The 21,442-nt window shown below is 39.7% G+C and overlaps 2 protein-coding genes across 4 annotated transcripts in view; one reads left to right on the forward strand and one right to left on the reverse strand.

Annotated features, from left to right (window-relative positions):
* LOC103355252 (vascular endothelial zinc finger 1-like) overlaps positions 1 to 2,714 on the reverse strand; it is a 29,754-nt gene extending 27,040 nt beyond the window's left edge. For all 3 annotated transcript variants that reach the window (XM_008278972.1, XM_008278970.1, XM_008278969.1), the window contains exon 1: positions 2,631 to 2,714. In XM_008278972.1, coding sequence (XP_008277194.1) covers positions 2,631 to 2,663 — 33 coding nt within the window. In that variant the 5' untranslated portion in view covers positions 2,664 to 2,714. The remainder of the gene's footprint in view (positions 1 to 2,630) is intronic.
* Positions 2,715 to 20,350: 17,636 nt separating this feature from the next.
* LOC103355253 (gap junction gamma-1 protein-like) lies at positions 20,351 to 21,442 on the forward strand. Its single transcript, XM_008278973.1, has one exon. It carries the CDS (start codon positions 20,351 to 20,353, stop codon positions 21,440 to 21,442), a length of 1,092 nt encoding a protein of 363 aa, XP_008277195.1.

Consider the following 21,442-nt stretch of genomic DNA (forward strand, 5'->3'; position numbering starts at 1 on the left):
GTGGAGCAAAGTAGCAGCCTACACACATGGTGAGCCTTGCCACACAAGTATGACAAATACCCTGGCAACCGAAGCTTCAAGAAATTATCAGTCAGAATTAACAGAACTTCAATTTTAGTTAAAAATATACTTTCACTTTCTGTATTATTATATTCTATCATGTTCTTGCTTCATAATAGACAACAACATGAACAACTGAAGGAACGAGAAACACCCATGGCTAAGTAAGTACAAACAACTGGCAAACAAGTCAGTGAAACCCCCCCCCCCCAAAAAAAAAACAACACTGAAAATGATACAAGTAATAGAATTACAATGTCAAACCACAAATATTTAAGAGTAATCAATCAAGAAAGTTACAAAATAATGATACAGTTCAAATGTATATATATATATATATATCAAAGAATATTTTTTTTAACATTATTTATTTACTTTTCAAAATCTTTCCACCTGACAAAAAAATGTTGCTCCTTGATGTAATCAGGCTTAGATGACCAAGTTATTTCACTAGTTGTAATAAATAAATCAATCAGTACAAAAAAAACTACTAAAACCTGAGTCATATCTGAAACCAAGGTCCGGCTAAAGACTGTGTATGAATCAACTTCAGGGAAGAAGTAACTTACGTCTTCTAAAGAGCACTACCCTAATCACACAGCTTTACATTCCGCCCTGTTAAGCCACCACTGAAGTTTTTCTAGGTGGTATGTTTTGTACAAGTAGGTAGATAAATTCAAGAATATTAATTATGATGCAGAATCCTGGAAAATTACATCTAGCCACACTGGCACGATACTCACTTACATTTGCATTATGAGTAAGCCAGATCCTGTTACAGCCTATTACATATTGCTCCACTTAAGCATTATTTTTGCACAAATCAATATACCATATTCACATGGCATACTGCTACACAGTGGACCAATCACAGTTGTTGCAGCTTGCATTACCACAACGTGAAGTTAAATTTCTGGGTATGGCGCAGTTATACTTTACACAGAGGTGTAATGAAAGCACAATGAGGATTGCAGTATTCTGGATCTTACAAGATTTTAAAGAAGTTGATTTATCAAGAACAATACACAACATTGTACATCCAAAGGACCTGACATAACCTACCAACATACTAATATTGAGATGACATACTCCATGTTAATATTAATGCTTCCAATTAAAGTAAATCCATAAATATCATCTATTTAATTTCTTACACATCAGGAAGTAGTATTCTTACTACTACATTTTCAAGGGAAATTCAATCACTTTCATACAATTTTGCATTCAGTACTGGAAAAATGTGTTAAATTTGTACAGTACTATGCAATACATGAATTAACTAGTTATATTGGAAACAAATTTCCCAGTTTGTGACAGAATAGGAGACACATGTGGACTGCTCAAAAGCCTTAAATTTAACAAGTTATACTCCATTGTCAATATGCAACTAGACAGTTTGTATAAACTTAAGTCACACAACCAGCTAGTGTATGGCAAAAGCAGCAATTCTACCAAAACGTTATTAAAGCAAATGGTCAATAAAGTAAGATGTACTTCACGTTGCCAAATTTTGAAATACTTGGAAGTCGTTTGACTCTGCACATAGTTTAGTAAATCAACACTTCACCACCTCTTTATATTCTTAAAACACTTCACACAGCTTTTGCATACACATTGCAATGCGGGAGCATATCTGTAACATTTCACTTAACGTTTGTTTAAAGTATGCAGTCAAACTGATGGTGGCTTCCAGTGATTTTGAAAACTATGCTATGCTATACTGTGCTTTGCAAAACAAAAGATCACACTTAGTTTTCAATTTACATTGAGGCTAGCGTAACGAAGTGTCAGGTCCACGATAAATGAAGTTTTACATCATTACCACTCTTGTTTGCGACCTGCAGCTACAAATTTGTGGTAAAAGAGGAAAGTTTGTAGCATTAGTGTGGTTTAATCGCTTCTGTCCGCGTGCTAGGTACCGTCCTATTTACAGTGTTAGCGTTAGCAAACTTGTCGATAACGGGCAGTTAAAGGGTTTAAAATCTCTGCAGCTCCTTTGCTTCACCCACAGTGTTGAGTTTAGTACTCGCAGTAAAGCACTGCTTACCTGTTACTGTTATCTGCACTGCAGCGATGATTGCTGTGGCGCGGACGAGAAAAGTAACTAGTTAGCTAACCTGTTAGCCAATTAGCTTGCCATAGCATACCTATATGTAACAGCAAAAGCTCGACTTACTAGCTAATTTGCTAGCGCGCGCGCAGCAACAACGATGGAGCCAAAAATTAGCTTCACTGCCACTTATCGTGCCAACTGACACAAACCCTTCACTGTGATGTAATACAGACTTAAGATTATTTAACCGACACCAAGATAGTGGCTCTGTGAAGTCTCTGTAGATCTGTAGACCCGACAGAGCCGGCGGTCTCGGGTTCGATAAAGCAGGTTAGCAGTTTGCTACAGGAACCCAGACAGCGAAGCTACCTAGCAAGCTATTGCTAACACCTTTGTTTTGCTTGGCCAACTCTGATTCGTTTGATAAAGTGCTACATTATATTTGAGTAACAATATTTACACTATTTTAAAAACGCTTCAGCAGTTTCTAAGACTACCGTTGTATAGTGCCACTTACTTGGAATAAAAACGTACTCCAGCTCGGTTCCATTGCAACACTTATGCTAAAATCTGCAGGAAACCTACAAGGAATCTACAACAAAGCAGCTAAACATGGCAGCGACAACTTCCTGTAACCCCCAGGGCTGAACCAAGTATACCAAGTACCCAGCATATTTAGATATGCTGGGTACTATATATATATATATGCTTGGTACTATATATATATGTATATATATATTGAATTGCATACAATTGAATATGAAATTAAATTATGTTCATCTTTCTTTTTTTTTCAATTTTTTTTTGCTAAAGCATGGGAGCATGCTGCAACATTGACAAACCAGTGTTATTGCTTTAGGATATGTATATATATATATGGAATATGCTGATTCACTTTATTTTCCTGAGATGAAAAGATTAATATCAATCACATCTCTGTATGTAAAGGGCAGAGCTAAAGTCATGGTTTTAGGAGGTAGGGGGGAAACAGCTGGCTTGGATTTGCCTAAGGTGTTCAACAAGACTCTACAGTTATGCTATTAACTCTATGAGACTGGCAAAACAGCTCACATTTTACTTGCGCTTCCAGTAACATAGAGCATATTTTTACCATGTATATGTATTTTCCGGCAACTGCAACAATTGTGTACTGACTCTGAGTGCTTTCAAAATGTAGGTGACCCACAACTTGATATGCAGGCACAGATAGAACCAGAGATGCTGCAGCTGCTGCTTTTTTGTTTTTTTTTTCTTATGTGCGCATGCTAAACTTTGTGTTGATGTAACTGGCTTCAGTTAAACTCCACTCTACCTGCCTGCTTCAGCAACTAATTAACTCTGAATTGTATTTAATGATACGCAGGATCAGTTCCATTTCTGCACAGCCATATATTATCTGAACTAAAACGGAAAATGTACTGGTGAGTTATATAAACTTAAACACAACACACTATAAAAAACAGATTATTTTGGCACAAACACTAGCTCCAAGCTCACTAATTGCACTCCTTCACTGACAAGTTATTAAGTTATCTTGCACATAATGATTTAGACTCAAAAGCATCAAAAGCGGAGTCAGAAGTAATTAACACCTTAACAGAGTTTAAAAGATTGGGAGATGTTGTGGCTGATATGGTTGGAGATGTTTTGTGTCCAGCTGTGTAAGGAGGGAAGAGTGTTCCAATATCCTCACCACCATTCTATAGAAAGTTCAATAGAAAAAGTTTAGTACGTCCCAATACATAGTATATCAAACGCAGTATGGCAAGAAATACCAAGCTATCACACTACATTCATCCATCCATCCATCCATCCATTATCTATACATCGCTTAATCCTCACTGGGGTCGCAGGGGAGCTGGAGCTTATCCCAGCCGACTCAGGGCAAAGACAGGGGACACCTTGGACAGGTCACCAGTCTATCGCAGGGCTACACTTAGAGACAGACAACCAAGCACACTCACATTCACACCTATGGACAATTTACAATCACCAATTAACCTCATTAACCCCCTTTTGGACTGTGTGGGAGGAAGCTGGAGAACACGCAAAGATGCAAAAATCCCGTGTGTCCTCACCGGGACGCGAACCAGGGACCTTGTAGCTGCGAGGTATGGAATTATATTTGTGCCACAATCCTGAGCACATAAAGGGAAATTTTGAGCACAGAAAAAAATCCTGATTGGATAGCATCAGTCACCCTGTGCAAGGCTGTGGCTTTGTGGCACAATCGAGTTGAGCGAACATGCACGCAGAGTTGAGCTTGAACAGATCATCAGTGTTGTGCGTGAGCGAGAACGACATCGTGAGCAAGCGTGAATATGTAGTTGAGTGCACAGAATGGAGATCTGTGAGAGCGTAAATGACAAAACTGTGCATGTTTGTGGATAGTTGCAAACACAGCAGTGATAGTTTTGAGCACAGAATAGATTTTCATTTGCTCATTTTAAGTTTTTATTTGCTCAAGATTGTTTTCTGCGCTCAAAATTTCCCTTTACGTGCTCAGGATTGTGGCACAAATATAATTCCATAGAGAGGCCCCATACTATATTCAATTTAAATACATTTTATAGATATAATGCATTTCACAACATATGTCATCTCATTGCGCTTAACATAGTAAGGTGAAGACCGTATGAATTTTGAGCAGAGAACGCAACAATCAAAACTTGCACAGGACCTTGATGGAAACACAGTGAAGCAGCGAAGTGAAGCTAATACGGAAGAAATATCATCTTTCTTATTGGTTGGTGTCAGAACTCTGGCTGCAGCATTTTGGATCAGCTGGATGTTTTTCTGAGAATAACTGGGACAACCTGATAATAAGGAATTACAGCAGTCCAGCCTAGAAGTTATAAATGCATGGACTAGTTTTGCAGCATCACTCTGAGACGGGCTGTTCCTAACTTTTATGATATTACGCAAATTAAACAATGTTGTCCTACAAACTTGCTTTAGATGTGTGCTGAACAACATATCCTGTTTAAAAAGATCTTCAAGGTTCCTTACAGTAGAACTAGAGGCTAAGGCAATCCCATTCAGAGTAACTATCTGGTTAGATGGTGTGTTTCTGAGGCGTTTAGGGCCAACTATAACAACCTCAGTTTTTTTTTTTCTGGATTGAAATGAAGAATACATCCAGCCTCATTTTGCAGTGTGCAAGCGAGCTTACTTTTCTGGTCATTCTGACATACAATCTCCTGCAGGAGCACTGTTAGTTAAAAATCTGATAATTGATCATTATTTTGACTTGCTATGTGTCACTGAAACCTGAACAACATGAAGACTATGTCAGTCTCAGTGAACCAGTCTCCACCAGTCATATAAATATTCATATTCCTAGAAGTACAGGTAGAGGGGGAGGAGTGGCAACAATCTTACACTCAAAATCATTGTTCAACCAAAGACCAAAACTTAGGCCCTGTTTACACATAGCAAAAATGATAATATTTCATGTGTTTGGGCCTTTGGTTTACACATAAACGAAGCCACGAGTCACCAAAAACAATCATTTCTGAAAACTAAGGCCAAAGTGGAGATTTGAAAAAATTCCATATTTATGTTTGCATGTAGACAGAAGGAGATGGGGTTTGATGTCACAGTATGTGACAAAAGTGTCATTAGAGTCATATTTCCATAGAGTTTCCATAGAGATGGCAGCACGCATGGACGCAGCGGCCTCTTCAGGAGACAGCGAGAATTAAAGTGTTGAGTGTCTTGTCTATCCCAGATGTTCATTCCACAAAACTTACAGCCGTGAGACTTTGCTGAACATCAGGGCAATGAATGTTGCTAAAATTGGGGTACTCGGTTGTGATTTGGGCATACTACACCAACAAGGAGCCCTATCGGAGACTACGCCGACTGCTGTATGTTTGCTTTAACAGAAACATGGGTCCATGACAACTTCCCAGACGGCCATACAGCTGGAGGGGATGACATCGTTCCGGGGGACAGACAGGCAGCTAGCTCTGAACTTTTCCAGAGCCGCTGCAGGAGCAGGACACTGAACATTGTCAGGAACTCTGTTGGAACTGTTTGAACTGCTGCCGTCAGGCAAACGTTTCTGGAGCACTGAAGGAATGAACCTCCACACTGATCAACAGCTTCAACAGCTTCATTCAACAACTGTCAGATATGCAAACACTTCTTTATTTAATTGCTTTAGTTTTTGGATCCTGAAGAAATGCTCTCTCATCTTGTTTGTACTACTGTTGCATGTACAGCAAAATTACATTAAACTTGATTTGATATGTGTGTGACCCGTGTTTACAGTTTGGCAACTGTGATAGAAATGGATGCTGTTGAAGCAGTGCTTGTTTTTACCTTTGAGCAAATGCTTTTGGCCTGTTTGCATTCACGTTCAGAAATGTTCTATTATGGAGGAGCTTCTCTGTCGGTCCAAACAAACGACCCTCTGCCATTGAAGTAACAGAAAGTAATTTGTGCCATTCCTTGCTGTGTTTTTTTTTTAGGATTCTGATTGGCTTTATGCTTCTTGTTACACTGCCCCTATAGGTTTGGCATGCTCATAGCAGCTCTTAAAGACGTGTTTATGTAAACAAAGATTCTTTTTTGAAAACGGTCTGGTGTAAACAATGTTATTTTTGAATACGTAGCTCTTTTTTTGTAAATACCCAGCTACATGTAAATGTGGCCTTAGTTGTAACCCAGTCTTGCTGTTAGTCTGTCACACTCAAAATGAAAAACACAAAAACCAATTCTGTAAGCTGTTGCATATCGCCCAGCTGCCCTTACTCTGAGTTTTAATCTAAATTCTCAGAGTTTTTAGCTGATTTAGCACTCAGTGAAGTCAAAGTCATTATAGTGGGTGACTTTAATATCCATGTAGATGATGAAAATGACAGCCTCAACTCTGCATTTAGTTTGTTGTTAGATTCAGGTGTTTTTTCTCAAGATGAAATTAACCAACTCCCTGTTTTAATCATGCTCTCAATCTTGTTTTGACATATGGCATAGAAACTGAACAACTGTTTTGCTGCAGAACCCTCTTTTATCTTACAATTAAAAAAATAAAATAAACAATGAATTTACAGTGATAGATAACGTAATGTTTACCAAAAAGTTCCATTATAGTAGACCTTTATCTCTTAATGCAGAAGCTAAATTTACAGAAATTATTCCTTTACTATTTACTTCAAAACCATGTGCCAGAACAATGGACAGCAGCCACTGTAATATTAGTCCCACACAGGTGGATAATGTTGTTGATAGGACTGCAGGCTTACTGCGAATATCACTTGAAACTGCTACTTCTCTCAAAAAGAAAGCAATGAACCATAGAACAGTAACTCCATGGTATAATTTACAATTTCACATCATAAAGCAGGCTTCTTGAAGGCGGGAAAAGCAGTGGTGTTCCACAAATTCTTAAGGATATCACTTAGTGTAGAAAGATGTTACAAATAAAAAGCTCTTCGTAGAGCAATAAAAACAAGAACAATCTCAGGTTTCTTTTCAGCACTGTAGTCAGACTGACAAAGAGTCACAGCTCTCAGCAGTGATGACTTCATGAGCTTCTTTACAACTAAAGTTTTGACGATTAGAAAAAAAAAAAAAGAATAGGTCTTCAGGTGCAGCAACTCTGGAAGCGTCTATGGGACCAGACTTCTCTGCTGTAAATTTGTCAGAGCTCACATCGATAGTAAATTGTTCTAAACCAGCAACATGTCTGATAGATCCCCTCTCTTTATCACAAGCTATGTACCACACCCTACTCAAAAAGTCTACTCTTGATCCAGGTATTTTAGTCAATTATAGACGTATGTCCAACCTGCCCATTATTTATAAAATTCTTGAAAAGGCTGTTGCTGCCAGTTGTGTTCCCATCTGCACAGAAATGGTTTGTTTAAAAAATTTATGTCCGGATTTACAATGCATCATTGTACAGAAACAGCACTAGTGAAAGTAACCAATGATCTTCTAATAGTCTCAGACAGGGAGCTAGTTTCTATACTTGCTCTACTGGATATCAGTGCTGCATTTGATACAATTGATCACAACATCTCATTACAGAGACTCGAACATGTCATAGGGATTAAAGGAACTGCACTAAACTGGTTTAGATCACATTTATCAGACAGTTTACAGTTCATGTTCATGATGATTCCTGCACTCATACTAGAGTTATTTATGAAGTTCGACAGGGTTCTGTGTTAGGACCGATACCATTCACCTTGTACATGCTCCCCTTAGGCAATATTATGAGGAAACACTGCATAAATTTCCATTGTTTACAGCTGACATCCAGCTATATTTATTTATGAAGCATGATTAAACTAATCAGTTAGTCCAATCAATCATGTCCTAAGGACATAAAGGTCTGGATGACTTGTAACTTTCCTCTGCTAAATTCAGACAAACCTGAAATTATGGTATTTGGCCCTAAGCACCTCAAAAACACACCATCATGTTAACTCACTCATAAAGCACGTTTGGAGGATGGCCTTCTTTAACTTAAATAATATCGTCAAAATCAGGAGCAGCCTGTCTCAGAGTGACACTGAAAAACTAGTCCATGCATTTGTAACTTCTAGGCTAAACTATTATGATTCTCTATTATCAGGATGTCCCAATAATTCTCTTAAAAACCTCCAGCTGATTCAAAATGCTGCAGCCAGAGTTCTGACAGGAACCAGTAAGAACGATCATATATCATATTCCACTACTATTGTACAGTTGTTGCGACCATTCTGTGTCCAAATGCTTTGTGTGCCTTTGAATTCCCCCCAGGGGCAAAATACTTTTTTTTTGATTGATCTGAGTAATTCTCTCGTATTAAATTTTCTTCCTTAGTTCTCGGTAAAATCCAGGATAGAATTTAAAGTTCTACTTCTCACATATAAAACTGTTATTGACTAAGCGCCATCTTATTAAGACCTTATTGTTCCATATCATCCCAACAGAGCACTTCGCTCTCAGACTGCCGGTCTACTTGTGGTTTCCAGAGTTTCCAGAAGTAGAAGGGCAGGCAGAGCCTTCAGTTATCACGCTCCTCTGTTGTTGAATCAGCTTCCAGTTTGGGTTCAGGAAGTAGCCACACTCACTATTTTTAAAATTAAGCTTAAAATATGCCTCTTTGATGAAGCTTTTCAACATCTCCCTCAGTCAGACCATTGTCCCCAGATGCTTCAAAACATCCACCATAGTTCCAGTGGCAAAGAAATTAGTTGTAGCCTGTCTAATTAACTATCGCCCCATCGCACTGACACCGATTGTGATGAAGTGTTTTGAACGGCTCGTCAAACCACACATCACAGCCAGCCTTCCTGCATCGCTTGACCCCCTTCAGCTTGCTTACCATCCCAACCACTCCACAGAGGATGCAATATCCACCACCTTCACTCAGTCATCACCCACCTGGAAAATAAAGACACCTACGCTAGAATCCTGTTCAGCTCAGTGTTTAATATGATCATCCCCCAGAGAATAATAATTCCTCCTACTCGGCCTGGATATCGCCACATGTCTCTGGGTCCTGGACTTTCTGACCGAAAGACCCCAGTCTGTCCGAGTCAAAAAGAACATCTCTAACTCCATCATGCTGAGCACTGGATCTCCTCAAGGCTGTGTACTCAGTCCACTGTCGTTTACACTAACACACGACTGTGCAGCCACACATGAGGGGATCCAGATCATCAAGTTTGTTGATGATACCACAGTGGTGGGACTCATTCGTGGGAACAAAGAATCAGTATACAGAGATGAGGTGAAACACCTAGAGGGCTGGTGCAGTAAGAACAACCTGCTGCTCAACGTGGACAAAACGAAGGAGGTGATCATCGACTTCATGTCCTGAGCATGCTCCCCTCAGCATCAGTGGCTGCACAGTGGAGAGAGTGGAGAACATCAAGTTCCTCAAAGTGCAGATCTTGCAGGACCTGAGCTGGAATAAGAACACTGCAGCGATCATCAAACAGTCTCAGCAGAAACTGCATTTCCTGAGGAAGCTGAAACAAGCCTCTCTCCCTGCCAGCATCCTCAGGACTTTTTACAGAGGTCTGGTGGAGAGCGTTCTAACATACTGCATCTCAACATGGTACTCCAGCTGCAGTATATCAGACAGAAAAGCCCTGCAGAGGATAGTTAGAGAAGCTGAGAGGGTCATCAGAGTTTCCCTCACCTCTGTCCAAGAACTTTTCCAGAGCCGCTGCAGGAGCAGGACACTGAACATTGTCAGGGACTCCTCACACCTTCTCCATAAACTGTTTGAACTGCTACCATCAGGCAAATGTTTCAAGAGCATTAAAGGAAGAACCTCCAGAATGATCAACAGCTTCATTCCACAAGCTGTCAGAATGCTGAACTGCTGATCCAGATATGCAAACACTTCTTTATTAAAATTGCTTTAAATGATTGGATCCTGAAGAAACGCTCTCTCACCTTGCCTGGACGACTGTGTATGTACGGCAAAATGACAATAAACTTGATTTGATTTGATTTGAACTGATTTTGATTTGATTATAGTTAGGGCTGCTCAGGGCCACCTGAGCCATCCATTAATTATGTTGCTATAGGTTTAGGCTGCTGGGGGACTTCCCATGATGCACATTGCATCTCTCCTCTACTCTCCTCTCCAAACAATTATACAGCGCCATCACACATCACTAACTTTGTGTGTTTTCTTTCATGTAGTTTGTGTTTTGTTCTCTCTGCAGGTGTCTCTGGATCTGGAACTACATGTCTCTGATCTGCAACCACTGGACTCACTGAACTCCAAAGAGTTTATTGTTCTCTTATGCATTGTTTATTCTCCATCTGATAAACTACTATGCTGACCGTAAACACCTAAACACCCCCATCCACCTCATCCCCACCCTCACACAACCGGTCAAGACAGATGGCTGCCCTCCCTAAGGTTTTTTAGTTCCCTTTCACTGTTGCCTGCCTGCTTGGGAATCTTAAAGAAACTTTGGATTTGATGGGTTTCTATGTTTAAAATTTGTAAGGTCATTAGTATACAAAGTGCTTTGAAATGACATATGTTATGAATTGGTGCTGTGAAATAAAATTTAACTAAACTAAATTGAATATTTTTGCTGTGCTTACCCACCCACAATAAGTACATCACTCAAGAACAAGCACCTTTTCAACCTGAGTTAGGTTCTACAAAGTTGGCTCTGCAATGTGTGTCTCCTTAACCTATTCACACAGTCACTCACATGCCAGTGGCTGTGGAACCACCATGCAAGGTGCTCACTTATGGTGATGGGAAGTTCGGCTCTTTTCAAAGAGCTGGCTCTTGTGGCACGGCTCCCAAAGAAGAGCCGGCTCTTTCTGCTCCCAAACGGCTCTTAATTATTATCATCTGTAGCCTCATAATTTAAGCTAATTTGGCAAATATGAATGCTTTGTGTGTTGATAAACCCTTTTGAATTTAGAGTTTTTATGATAAGCCTTATAATGGCCTCATTTTGCAATTTTGTTTTATTGTTATGTTACAAAAGCAGGCATTCTTACTTTAGTTAAATATTTTAATCAAACTTTTAATCTTAATTTAACATGAAAACAAATGAAAAAAACACTGCCAACAAACCCACAGAACAGAACCAGAACAGAAACAGAACAAAACTCAGTTCAAACAAAAACAGTATGTCCTTAGTGCAGGTTTGCATTCAAAAAAATTAAATGTCTCAGCTTGGCTGGGCTATTGCGGTTTCTAGTCTCGGTTATCATCTGCCCTGTTTCTGAGAAGACTCTCTGAGGGAACAGATGTTGCCACAACACACAGTCTCCCCTCCATCACCTTCACCAGGTGAAGGAAGACTGAGGCCTTGGCCTGCCACCAGCTCAGTGGGTCTTCTGCTCTTTGGATGAGAGGCTCCTCAAGATAGCATTGCATCTCCATTATAACATCAGCTGTGGCACTAAATCCTCACATGTGATTGGCCACAAGGCCGCCATGCTGCCAATCAAAACAAAGTTCTGCTGTGAGCTGAGCTGAGCCACTGAGCAGCGAAAAAAAAAAAAAAGTCAGGAGCCATCTCTCACTCGATGGGAGTTGGCTCTTCTGATTTACTGCATGCTTTTGCGCATGGCACATCACTACTCACTTACCATTTGGAGCAACTTGAGGTTCAGTGTCTTGCCTAAGGACACTTTGACAAATAGAGGGGGGCAGGAATCGAACCAGTAACCTTAGTGGGAAACCTGCTTCTTTGTGCATATGTATTTTTGAACCCTTTTTTAAAGTAATTTTTCAAACATTGTATTTTGCTTCAGTTTGTTCCACATGTTTTTTGTTGGCATTTACTGAATTAATTAATAGAGCTCACTTTTTTGTTTTTTAAAGCTACACGCTGTGTCCTGTGTTTGGGTCTTCTTCTGACATCCCATACAACACTAGTAGGGTACAGCTTTCCATTTCATTATTCTTAGTCAGAATCATGTGTGACTGAATTGCTCCAATATTACAACTTGCTATTGTGTTGCATAGAGTACTTTAACAGTGTTTGAACAGAGTTCTATGTGAGCTGGTGTGCTTGAGATTAATTAAAAATTGGCTCATGCACTAATTAACATATTCATGGTGTTGTTGTGTCCTCCTTGCTTTCTGCTTAGTGTCAGCTAGTGTAAGCCCTTTGCATTGGTGCAACATTGCTGTAACAGAGAGTGCTCCTTGGGAAAATGTAGTGGAGGCATTGCCAGATCCTTGACAAAACTGGAATTTTCAGTGCTGTTGAAAGGTTGTTGTTTTCCATTGTGAAGAAAATGGTGACATAGATAGCATCAGAAAGGACTGAAATGTGCAGTGGCTTATACCCACATCCAACACCTGGTGTGTCAGACTACTAAGAAGCCTACAAATGAATATGTGAAACCAAAAAAGTTATGGATCGAGGTTATCGTCACATATCTTTTGAGAAATGTTTTCCATGAGACTGTAAGAAGATGCTGGTATAAGCAGCAGTATCCCTGTGCAGGATAGTGACTACTTGGGCAGAAAGATAGATGAGAGAGATGAAAGAGATGGTAGCCCTGACTACATTGAAGTATCACATCCCAGCTGGCTGATTGTGAAAGAAAAGTAAATTTCACTTCAATCAAGTTTTATTATTTAGCTCCAATTCTCAACGTCGGTCATCTCAGGCCATCTCACGTAATAAGTTCAACACCAAACAATATTATATTATAGAGAGAAATCAAACAATTCTTCTTGAGCAGCACAGTGAAAAGAAAAAAAAAAACAAACTCTGTTTACATGAAGAAAGCTCCAGCAGAGCGAGGATAAGGTAGTCTGCACTCTGACAGCGAAGTACCCCTTTGGTAATGGGATACTGTGAGATCTTTGAGAGACGATGTAACTTGGTCATTAAAAGCTTTTTATGTTAGAGAAAGATTTTTGATTCTGGTCACGATTTAGAACTCTCAGTCTAGTTTCTTTCAGTACTCTGACAGCAGCATTTTGGATCACTGGATGGTTTTCAGAAGTTATTGGAGCATCTTTATAATAAGGAATTGAAGTAGTTCAGTCTGTAAGCAGCTAATACACATTTGTTTTTGTTGAGTCATCACTGTGAGACAGGGTGAAAATTTAGAAGTAAAAAAAAAGAAGGTCTTAGTGTCTTTAAGACATTCTTGAAGTCAGATTGATTTCTTCCATCTGGCTTCATGATGAAAATAGATGAGCGTCAGCTCCATAGCAATGAAAGTTCACGCAGTGCTTCCTAATGATATTGCCTAACCCCACGGCTACCTTGAACATGTAACATATGTGGGCCATTTGCGAAATGGAACACTATTCTTCCATTTTAATCAGTAAAAGAAACTACACCAGGTGCGTGAGGAGCTTGTAAGTGATGCATTTGTGCTGCAGAGACTGCTTTGTATCAAACAGGGATTCCAGAGCTGTGACTCTTTGTCAGCCTGACTACAGTGCTGAAAGTAAACCTGGGGCTGTTGTAGTTTTCTCCTGTTAATGATGAATAATAGGAAGTTGTAGCATTATAGAGAGCCTTTTCAAATGCTATTTATGTTATCTTTCCAGGCAAGGCAAAATTCTTTGAAATAATTGGAATACTTCTTTATATCCATTTTTTATTATTCCTGTTTTAAAGTGCACATTTGCAAATTGTATCAAAGACCCAATCTTGTGATTCATTGGGTTCTTTTTCAGAAGGGTAATGTTGTGAGGCTGAAGCACTGTCAACATAATTATGGACTGGTGTGGCAATAAAGTTAAGGTGCCTTTGTATTGAGGTAAGCAGTAATGGAGCTATTTCCTTAAATTTGGTGAGGATGCTTTGTATTGTTATTCTGTAAAAGCAAACTTGAACAGGAATTTAGCTTTCCTAAGTTTCCTGAAGAAGTCCAGTCATTTCTGTGTGTTCTGTACCAGAGGGAAGATATGTGATGACCATGACAGGTTCTTTGTGATATTAATTCTCAGGAACCTAAAACTGCTCACCTGCTCCACCTCAGTTCAGTTGATGTCATACTGTAGCTTCAACTGTCCACAATTTAACAGTTTCTACTGATCATTTGATCCTTTTTATTTAGGAATAAACTGGCAGGAAAAGCAGGGAAATATGGTCTGGTAGACCACAGTGAGGATCCAGGAGGGCTTTGTAACTGTCAGGAACTTTTTAAATTTATTTTTATTTAACCTTTATTTAACCAGGTGAGTCCCATTGAGATTGACATCTCTTTTACAAGGGAGCCCTGGCCAAGAGGGCAGCAACAAGGTTTACAACAATACAACACACAAAAAATATGCTAAGTAATATAACATCAGAGGAATGTTGGTGTAAACAGAGTATTATAAACCAAGGTATTTCTGTCCTTGTGGGTATGCGGCTGGAATTTAAGGTCAGTTTGATTAAAACCACTTGTTAAAATAAAAACTCTCTGTTTTGTCATTTGATGATAAATTCATATAATTTCTGTAATACATTTTTTTGAATTTGCATCTGTAAATAGCTGTAACAAACACAGGTAAATTGAAAGAGCAAATGATATGGTCATCTTAACATTAAAAACTCAACATCTGGTAAACACTGTCCATCTACTTTGACTGCATTTGAGGACCAACCATCACTGATGTCAACAGAGTCCTACTCTCCCCATGTTACTGAAATCTTGTTTTGTGTTCAACCTGGTCATGCTGAATTAATAACACCCCTTGACTCGGGGTGGAGTTCAGTGTATGCTGGGAGTTGTGTCTGCTACACTTTGGGCCAACCATACTGTTACTGCTACACAGAAAACCCAGGTGCACACATGAATCCACAGCAGACTGGTACCAGTACAAGAGTTTATTACAATGAGGGTTTAACTCAACAGAATACAAAAAGCCAAGTCAGTAGGACATTCTAGACAGAGAAACTAACAAAGAATCAGATTACGGGCTAAGGAACTGAAAATAGGGGCTAGCTATACCAACAAATTAGATAGCTGACAAGACACAGGACTAAGCTAGGCGAGCCACTCAGCTGACAAGTCCAGTCTTCGTCATAGCAGTCAGGATCCATCATGTGTTGAGTGGTGTGTGGGGAATAATCTGTAGGGAAGACGACAGGGACAGGTAAGTGATCTAGGTGGCAGAATGGAGGGAATGGCTGAGTAAAAGCTGAAGGGATTGGAGTGTAGGCCCAGGAACTGTCAGTGGCAAGAGAAAGAAGAGGAAGCAAAGCAGAAATGAGTTACTACACAGCTCAAACAAACTGGCAGATAATGCAAGCAGCCTGAACTGACTGACAAGGTTACTTAGTCAAATGTCTGGTGGAGAATCAATCATCTGGAGGGACCAGATGATTGGTGATAGGTGAGCTGATCTCCTGCATAGCTGTCTTCACTCCTGCAATCAAAGCCACTACACACACAATCATGCCCAGAGAGATGGAGAGAGGGCGCTGCTAGCCAAGGAGAAGCAGAGGATGGGGGCTTTACAGATTTCTATGAAACCTAGCCATATTCGTAAAAATGAGAGCAGCCCAGTGGAATGAATGCTATCTATCCTAATAAGACCAGGGGCCTCATTTATCATCGGAGCATAGAAAAAGTTCTAAATTCTGTCGTACGCATGAAATTTAGAGTGTGTGTAAGTACAAAAAAATCTGTATTTATCAAACATGTGTATGGGGGTTGTACGCACATCAGTGGTGATAAATCCCACTTGTTCTTAATCACCGTGCTTATGCACGTTGCCTTCAGAAACCCCTCCAAATAACCATATATGGCAAAAACACGCCTCTTTATAAAGCAAGTGAAGATTTACTTTTCCCTCACCTGTCGTCATCATCGTGGCAAAAAGGGTGAAAAAGAGAAACTTTTCTGAAACTGAGCTCGAGGTACTTGTCAGCAAGGTTGAAGCAAACCAGAAAATATTGTTTGGTGCATGAAATGTTGGGATAAGCAGCAAAAGAAAAAATGTTGCGTGCGACAAGATAACCACAGCAGTTATTTCTGTTGGGTAAGAGGACAGATCGCCGGCACAATTTTTAAAAAGTGGTTTGATGCTAAGCTCAGTACCAAAAAACGCATCACAGCCCATCAAAGAGAAATGATTGTGACTGGAGGAGGACGAATTAATACCGAAAGTTCACCTGTCACACCTAGTGTATGGTGTATGAAAGAGCAAGGTCCCTGCCTGCCATTGAGAGCAACTTCTGGTTCAATGTTTTTCCCAAGGACACAGCTGCCAAAAAAACACTATTACTGCAAACAAGGCCAGAGAGGCCACGAGGGAAAACAACTGTTTATCATGTCTCGAAAAAAGCCAGTAAACAGTTTAATCAGTCTCTCAGTAAATATAAATAATAAGATCGGAAATCAGAAATCAGCAGTCATGCTGTTAAACTATGATGCAAGTATTGTTCACATCTGGATGATCTCATATCGTGTTGCTTAGTTTTGTCCTAACTTGTTGAATCTATCAGGCTTTACTCCAGATCTGAATAGAGTGAAAGCTGAATTACAATTCAGCAATTCAGCAATTAAAATGATTACTACTGGCAAAGCCCTTTGACATATGTACTGTGATTATTGCCTCTGGAAGTGACCTGGATTCCTGGATGCAACATTTCTGCAACCTGTTTACCACCATCAGTGACTGGGCCCAGAGGACTGACTATTTTATGATACCAATACTCATAGAAGAAAGTGAAAGCGTTTTTTTTTTTTTTCCAGCTCAGCCAATGTATGTTGATTGAATGGAGAACAGTAATAGCTTCAACAGAGACCTGCTGTCATTACCTTGGGCTACACTTTGAAAATGTTTGAGGCATGATCTGTAAAATAAACAAAATGTGGAATGATGTATTCCTCTTTAACTTGTACTTTATAAGGTGGCTAAATACAGAGCCTTTGCATGAACCTGCATTGTTTCCCCTTTCCAGCTTGTTCCATATGCTCTTTGTTTGTCTGTTCCCGGGTGTTCAGAAAAGGAACCCCTCATTGTGTTTTGAAATCTTTGTTGCACTGTACATTGCCAGCTTTTGTAGTGACATAGCACAATGTCAGTTTCAGATATAGAGTGGCTCAATGTGTGTAGTCAGCCTATTCTCCCTTACGACACTCAGCAAGGTTCATTTTTATTAGTGCTTTAAGATCAAAAATAGCTATGCACACTGCTTTGAAAGGCAATGTTGGAAGGATTTTTTCTGCAAATGTCAAGGTTACATTAAGGTGAGTTAAGATTGCATTCTGTTACTATTTGTTTTTTGTTTGTTTTTTTCTACACGAAAATACTAAGTAGTTTGTCTTACTGTGTCTGAGAAGAAATAGGATTGAAAGTAAATAACAAATTTATACACATTTATACCTGCACATTGGCATCAGTGCTTATTAAAAACACGTCTGCTGTAATTTATCTGACATTATGGGTACCAGAGATTAGGTTTACAGTTTAATTTTCTACATGTAAAGAGTCTTAAAAAAATGTTTTATGCCATTATCTTTTAAATTAATTACCTTTAAATTAAAAACTTTTAAGCTATGAAAAATACAGAAATGTATAAATACATTAATACATTTTCCTACCAGGGACTAATTCCCAACAAAGTGAAGATAACCCTGCCTCTCATTCTGTGTAATCAGTAGCCATAATAATCAGAAGCCTTTAAAATTAGTTCCAAAAATCCATTAAAAACTGCTTGATTTAGTTTTTATCTAATCACTAACAGAAAACAGAAGCAACAGAATTTATCCTATTACCATTGCCAAACATTAACGTTCCGCTCACACTACAGATGATCAGATTTAGCAGATTGTGTCAGTGTATATGGCAGACAATGATCAATAACCTGGATGATGTGCTTACAGTCCTCAGTACCTTGGTATCTATCAGAATGCACCTGCTAGCTTGTTAAAGATGTTACAATAAGCAGGATCTACTGTTTACCAACACATAACATGGATGCTTCAAACATTTGATTGTAACTGGAATAAGGCATAAAAGCATGTCATAACAGGTTAATAAGGAACATCTTTACTTAGCACATATTTCTTCATAATGTACAATAGTAGGTTTCAAGCTATGGGCTTGTCACATCTGGGGTACATAGGATCATAATGGGAGGGAGGAAACAATGATTTGCCTTTTCAAGTTGTTTAACCAAATTACCTTAACCCATGGTTTGTAAACTTCCCTTTATTAGAGATTTAAACCACATCCCACTGTCATCAGGTGATTGTGTTCTCTTCTCTATGTTGACATGGAGCTGGCTCAGGTGTCATCACATGACTAGGATACGAGTACAAGTATGATACTTCAATCAGGGAACAACAGGTGGTCGTTTATGGATGGAGATAGTAACCCCTGTTCAAAGATGGTGTCTGGTGTCAGATGTGAATGTTGTCCTTTATCTCTCTCCAGCAGCCGACTGGGTCCTAGTTGGTCAGAGGTTGTGTACTTAGGTTACATGATAACAACATAACCCACTTATTGACAGCTAAGCAAACGCTATTCACTGATGAAGGCAAAAGAAAGCTGAAGCTTAAAGCTTTAGAAAAAGCTAGTTTGAGGAGCTTAAGTTAAAATTATTTTTGAAAAGCTAATGTGTTTTAGATCAAAAATAAATTTTCACAGTTGAGGAACTGGAGTGCTGCAAAAGCTTGCCAAAACACCATTAAGACACAAACACTGCGCAGAGGAAAATTAGGCAATTCATTTACTGGTGCCTTCTCATTGAATTCATAGCACAATTCAGGAAACCTCCAACAGATCAGTTAAGCATAGTTGCTTAAGCAGGGCTTAAGTAACTATGCTGCAGCACTCTCACAGTTAAAGTGTTTACTGCAAAGAAGAGCAACAACAACATCAACAAATTAATTGTATAAACCTTCACACATTTAATAGGCCTAATATTGTCTGTCTAATAGGCAGTATGTTGATTCAGTTCTCCCTCTGTCTTTTTCTCTTTGTCTACCTCTCACTTTGATTGAAGCAACACATACCAACATATCATCCCTTTCAATTAGCTACCTTCTGTATAATTAGAAACTGGTACCTATGAAAACTCAGTTTCAACTTTTGTGGTATATATTTGAGAAATGATGCCTCTAAGCCACATTTGACAGGAGAAATAAGAACTAAAATAGAGGTTCAATTGGCTACTAACTAAATCTGAACATTGACTTGTTGATAATGCTAGATTACTGAAAACACAGAACATTGATGATTGGTTGGACATAATTTGCACATTAAGTGCAATCCATTTTGGTCACGAAAGCAAAGTCAATGCATCATTGGATCACACAACAGAAAATGCGTATCATATTGTTAAGAAGTTAAACTGTGGACATGAAAAGTGCACATAGTGTGTTGAGATAGCAATGTTTGTTTTTTTTTTTTTTTTTTTTTTGGGCTTTTGCCTTTATGTAGAGCAGTGGAGACAGACAGGAAAGGGGGGAGAAGAGTGAGGGAGAGACCTGCAGCAAAGGGTCGTGAGCGGGATTTGAACTCACAACCGCTGCATCGGGGACTGTAGCCCCTGTTCATGGGCCGCCCGCTCTACCAGGTGAGCTATACGGGCGCCCCGAGATAGCAATGTTTGTTTGATGTACTATACCTGTAACAAAAGTAAGTTTTGGAGCCATGTGTGCCTCACAGTTTGATTAACCAGTGTGAGCAAATTAACAGTTATTAAGGTAAAGATTCAGCTCAGACAACTTCATAATGAAATTATGTCTGCATACAGCAGCTGTACACAGAAACCTCTCCATCTAAGTGGTCCTATTATGATTAACACCTGTTTTCCTTCTGTCTAGGCCTATGCCATGGGGGACTGGTCCATACTTGGTCGCTTCCTGTCTGAGGTGCAGAACCACTCCACAGTGATAGGCAAGATCTGGCTCACCATGCTGCTCATTTTCCGTATCCTGCTGGTGGCCTTGGTGGGTGATGCGGTCTACAGTGATGAGCAGTCCAAGTTCATCTGTAACACCCAGCAACCTGGATGCAACAATGTCTGTTATGACACCTTTGCTCCTGTTTCACATCTGCGCTTTTGGGTCTTCCAAATTGTGATAGTCTCCACCCCATCTATCTTCTACATAGTTTTTGTCCTGCATAAGATTGCCAAAGATGAAAAGCTGAACAGCCAGAGAGCACAGGTGGTATCCCAGAGAGTTCCCACACAAAGATGTGGGCACATGTGTACGAATGGCATGGAGGCGCTGAGGGACATGCCCACTTACTGCCCTCATTACAGGACAGAATTGGATGCAAGGGAGAGGGAAGGAGTACAACAAAGCTTTGTGGAAGAGGACTATGGCAAAGTCGGAGAGGATCCCACTATGCAGTCCAACCAGGTTCTGCTCATCTACATTCTTCATGTATTACTACGATCTGTCATGGAGATCATTTTCCTGGTGGGACAGTACCTCTTGTTTGGTTTTGAGGTGTCTCACCTATATCGCTGTGAGACATACCCTTGCCCTACTCGCACAGACTGCTTTGTGTCACGTGCCACAGAAAAAACCATCTTCTTGAACTTCATGTTCAGCATCAGCCTAGGATGTTTTGTGCTGAACATCGCAGAGCTCCACTACCTAGGCTGGGTTTACATTTTCCGCATCCTCTGCTCAGCTTGTTCCACCTGCTGCAATTCGGAGAAAGACACTGTTGAACTTTATTCAAACCACAATCCCTTCCTCCTGCAGCTCAGGCATTCTTTGAGGGGGCAACTAGTTCTGCAGACCCCAGCAGCCATGGTTCCAGAGAAGACTGGAAGTCTGCTCACATGTGCCCCAGCTATCTCCTTTGAGACGAGCTCAACTGTAGAATGCAGTCCAGAGACCAGAGATAAAGTGAAAGTTAAACTTGCCAACATGGCCAGGCTGGGACAGATTAAAAAGTCTTGGCTATGA

This window comes from Stegastes partitus, unplaced genomic scaffold (assembly GCF_000690725.1).
Source record: "Stegastes partitus isolate 25-593 unplaced genomic scaffold, Stegastes_partitus-1.0.2 Scaffold140, whole genome shotgun sequence".
Taxonomy (NCBI): domain Eukaryota; kingdom Metazoa; phylum Chordata; class Actinopteri; family Pomacentridae; genus Stegastes; species Stegastes partitus.

Bases quoted from the DNA above. Each gene is read 5' to 3' on its own strand.
- LOC103355253 (XM_008278973.1), top strand. From the start codon at position 20,351: ATGGGGGACTGGTCCATACTTGGTCGCTTCCTGTCTGAGGTGCAGAAC.